This window comes from Eufriesea mexicana, unplaced genomic scaffold, assembly GCF_001483705.2.
Source record: "Eufriesea mexicana isolate 0111107269 unplaced genomic scaffold, ASM148370v2 scaffold4744748272, whole genome shotgun sequence".
NCBI classification, from domain to species: domain Eukaryota; kingdom Metazoa; phylum Arthropoda; class Insecta; order Hymenoptera; family Apidae; genus Eufriesea; species Eufriesea mexicana.
The window spans coordinates 114110-118441 of record NW_016907930.1 but is presented as its reverse complement, the minus strand read 5'-3'; the positions used below and the strand labels follow the sequence as shown (position 1 = coordinate 118441).

The following is a 4332-nucleotide window of genomic DNA, read 5'->3' as shown; positions in this document are numbered from 1 at the left end:
TCATTAAATATTAAAGTTGAACATCCAATTATTTTTCTTAAATTTATTGCTTTATTTATATAAAAAGAAATAATTAAAATAACAATTAATATAAAATAAATTATATAAATATTTAATTTTAAATCTAAACAATCAAAATTAATCTTTACAGATTTTGTTAAAATTGAAGATAAAAAAATTCTATTTCATGATATCAATTCAAATTATTTAATTATTAAAAAATGAAACAGACAAAATGTTAATTTTGTTATTTACACGTTGAGCGCGGCGCCGATATTCCTGTCCTTTCCGTTCAGCTGGCAGCGAGCGAGTACTTGACGGCGAGCGCTTAAACAGTTTTTACGATGGGGAGAATGAATAGCGGATTACTTCGTTTCAAATATTTCCTCTGGACTGAAAAAATGCAGGCAATGCACTCATATACTCACTCCAAAAAGGCGAAGAGACGATCAGTGAGAAAAAAGCCGTGGAAGTATATTGAAAAACAATAAAAATGTGTGGAATTGTATAAAAGTCGATGATTTGTATGCACCTTTTGTCACTGACGAAATGTTTGAACACGTCAGTGTGCAAACAAATCCTTATGCTGCTCAGTTAAGAATTGCATCTAAACGTTCGGATAAATGGATACCAACGAACAAGAATGAGATAAAGCGTATATTTGAGCTAATAATATGGACGGGAGTTGTGAACCTTCGATCCTTACCTTTGTTCTGGACTCGGGATCCACTGTTTGCCCAAACATTCCCGCGAAAGGTAATGAACAGTGATCGATTTGAAATCCTCATGAGAATGCTGCATTTTGCAAATAGTAGAGTAAATGACGCATCTGATAGTCTATCAACAATTAAATTTATAACACTACGTGGGCGAATCATATTCAAGCAGTATTTGAAGCAGATAAAACACAAATATGGTATAAAAGTATTTAAATTGTGCTGTAATCATGGACTCACATACAATTTTCATGTCTACGCTAGAAAGGTTCTTGACAAGGAAAGCACAACACCGTCAAATATTGTAAGGTGTTTATCTAACAATTTATTTCATAAAGGTCATACGTTGTGTGCTGATAATTGGTACACCAGGGTAGATTTGGCAAATAAGCTGATAGAAAAAAATACACATCTGATTGGTACACTTTGAGCACATCGTAAAAGAAACCCATATGAAGTAATAATTACTAAATTGAACGGCGGAGAAATTATCACCAAAGAAAATAATAATGGTATTACAGTGCTGAAGTGGAAAAACAAGAGAGACGGTTTGGTCCTGTCGACAAAACATTCAAGCGAAATGATAAATGTGATAACAAAAAGAGGATTTTGCCGCAAACCCAAAATTATAGCTGAATATAATAAGGCAAAGACATCTATTGACTTGTCGGACCAAATGAGTGTATATAGCAGTCCTTTGAGAAGAACTCTAAAGTATTATAAAAAATTAGCTTTTGAGCTTCTTCCAAGTACTGCCATCGTAAATGCTATGTTCATTTTTCAAGAAGTAACAGGAGAGAAAATATCAATCACAGCATTTCGTAGACACTTGTCGGATGCACTCACACAGCAGTTGAATGAAGAAATTCCATTCCATGGTGAAAGAAGAATTCCCAGGGACCGACACTGCCCAAACGAAAAGTCGACCGCCGGTCCCACAGGGACCGACGCCGGCCAAACGAAAAGTCGACCGCGGTCCCCAGGGAAGAAATAATAATAATTTAATCATTCTTTATATCCTAATAATCTAATTAGGTTTAAGAAATCTATTACAAACAACATTAGAAATGTTCTAGAAGAAATGGACATATAAAATAATATTACTCTTGAAATTTTATTATTAGAATTAATATTAATTATTCTAATTCCAATAAATAAATCATTTCAAAATTTTATTGCAAATTAAAGTTCTACACTTAATAAATAATTAATATTTTATAAATTTATCAGTAATAGTGGTTTACTAATTACAAAATTATTTTATCAAAATATTCCTTTTCATCAGGCACATTATTTCATATTTTAATGATACAGCATATAAAATTTTGAATTTTAAGGAAGTAATTAAATTAATAAATATAAAATTAGATTTATAATAACAACAACAAATTATAACATACAATTACAAATTTTATATTATATAATTTAACTAAAATCCAAATTGAATTTCAAAATTGAATTTATTCTTTTCTTTGCGAAAAAGAATTTTAATATAAACTAAAATTTATAGAAATTATTCAATTTCAAAACTCTATAATAATTTCAATCAACAGAATTATAACAATTCAGTATGCGTTTAATCCTGTATATAGCCATATTTACAATTCACCGAATACCATAGATTAGCACCGCTTAGGATAGCACTGAACCGAGTAGCACAGCCACCACAGAAGAGCAGACGACAGCGGAACAGACCAGCCATAGTGCGGTAAAGCGTCGAATATCATCGCATAGCTAAGGTTACAGTAGCATAGGACAGCACCTCACAGAATCGCACCTCCAAAGCAGCTGATCACAGTAGAGCTCATCAGACAACAGCAGAGTTCAGTAAAGCGCCGAATAGCACCCAACATAAGCACCATAAGCACTATGTTGAGTAGCACCGCATTGAATAGCACTGCCTCGACAATAGAGCATAGGAGACAGCAGCAGTGTGCAGTAGAGCGCAGTAAAGCACAGCAGAGCGCCGAATATCAGCGACCAGCTTAGGTTAGATCTGCTTAGGTTAGCGCCGCGCCAGATACCATGGCCATGACAGCAGAGCGCAGCAGGAAATATTTAAGCGCCGAATAGCCCCGCATAACACGGATTAGCACAGCTTATTGCAGAAACTTACCCCATGGCACCGCCACTACAGCAGAGCGTAGCAGAGTGTAGCAGGGCGCAGTATAGAGCCGAACAGCACCGGACAGTACCGAACAACGCAGATTCGCACTGCTTATTACTGTGCAGCACCGAATGGCATCGCTGCCGAAGCAGAACATCATAGAGCGCAGCAGTGCGTCACATACCATAGCAAAGCTCCGTAAACCGTCGAATCGTACCTAATAGCACAGATTTGCACCGGTTATTACAGTACCGCACTGAAAAGTACAGCCACCACAGCAGAGCACAGCAGATTGGAGAATACGTCAGGACAATAACAAATATCTTCGCCACAACAACCGAGGATAGCAAAACACAGCAGAGCACAGTACGTCCGGAATACCGCCGAATGCCATAGATTAGCACTGCTTATGACAGGACAGCATCAAATCGCACCGCCAAGACAGCAAAGCGAAACAGAGCACAGTAAAGCGCAGCAGAGCACTTTAGGGGACTGAAGAGTGCAGCAGAGAGCAGCGAAGCATACCAGAGCACATCAGCGTACAGTAGAGCTTGGAATATCGACGGAGATCACAGATTAGCGCAGTATTGTACAGTACACCACCGAATAACACTGTCACCATAGCAGAGCACAGCAGAGAACACTAGTGTGCCGAATAGCACCACGTTGCTCAGGTTCGCGCTGTTTAAGGCAGCACTGCCCCGAATAGCACCCCCATACAGCAGAGCACAGCAGAGCACAGAAGAAAGCAGCAGCGCACAGAAAAGCATAGTAGAGCATCGAATATCATCGCCAACACAGCAGAAAACACTTGTATTGGGCGCTGTACTGCCCTCTGGCTGATATCTAATGTGCTCTGCTGCACTCTGCTTAGTTGTGATGTGCTCAGCTGTGGTCGCTGTGTTACGCCGTGCAGTGCTGCTCTAAGCAGTGCCATTGTGTCGTATTCGATGCTATTGGGCGCTCTTCTGCGCCTTGCTGTACCCTACTGTGCTTGGCAGCGCTCTGCTGCGTTGAATAGCACGTTAGAGACCCGCAGCTCAGAGTAGGTCGTACCAGGGCATGTCATGGCAGGGCAGGGTAGGGCAAAGTATAGCAGCCAGGCTAGAGCTCGTTGTGCAGAGCACAGCAGGGCAAGGCAGAGCAGGGCTATTCGTGGTAGGATAGGTTTTGTTTGCTTCAGTGCTGGCAAGAATGGGTAGGGAAGTGCAGGGCAGAGCTGGGCTGGGTAGGGCACAGCATGGCATGTCAGAGCAGTTCCGGGAATTGCAAGATAGGTCAGGGAAAGCAAGCGGTGCTTCCTAAGCAGGGCTAATCTGTGCTATTCTCTACTATTCTTCGCTCTTCTTTGCCTAAATACTGCACCCTCTGCTCTCCGGTTTGCCCTGCTGTGGTGGCTGTGATATTCGGTGCATTGCTGTCCACCCAGGCCTAACTTGTGCCATTAGGTGCAATTCGGGACTCTGCTGCTCTTTGCTGCACTCTGCTGCACTCTGATACGCTCTAATG

At 40.3% G+C, this 4332-nt stretch overlaps 1 protein-coding gene across 1 annotated transcript; it reads left to right on the top strand.

The window, feature by feature from the left end:
• Positions 1 to 549: 549 nt before the first annotated feature.
• LOC108545776 (piggyBac transposable element-derived protein 4-like) lies at positions 550 to 2705 on the top strand. Its single transcript, XM_017897561.1, has 4 exons — positions 550 to 1135; positions 1238 to 1503; positions 2309 to 2424; positions 2486 to 2705. The coding sequence occupies exons 1-4, from the start codon at positions 550 to 552 to the stop codon at positions 2703 to 2705; spliced, it is 1188 nt and encodes a 395-aa protein (XP_017753050.1).
• Positions 2706 to 4332: the final 1627 nt, after the last annotated feature.

What these genes read in the sequence shown, in the direction of transcription:
- LOC108545776 (XM_017897561.1), top strand. Translation starts at nt 550, where the DNA reads ATGTTTGAACACGTCAGTGTGCAAACAAATCCTTATGCTGCTCAGTTA. An exon ending in AAAAAATACACATCTGATTG is followed by an intron (nt 1,136 to 1,237) that starts GTACACTTTGAG and finishes ATGGTATTACAG; the next exon opens with TGCTGAAGTGGAAAAACAAG. An exon ending in AACAGACCAGCCATAGTGCG is followed by an intron (nt 2,425 to 2,485) that starts GTAAAGCGTCGA and finishes AGCACCTCACAG; the next exon opens with AATCGCACCTCCAAAGCAGC.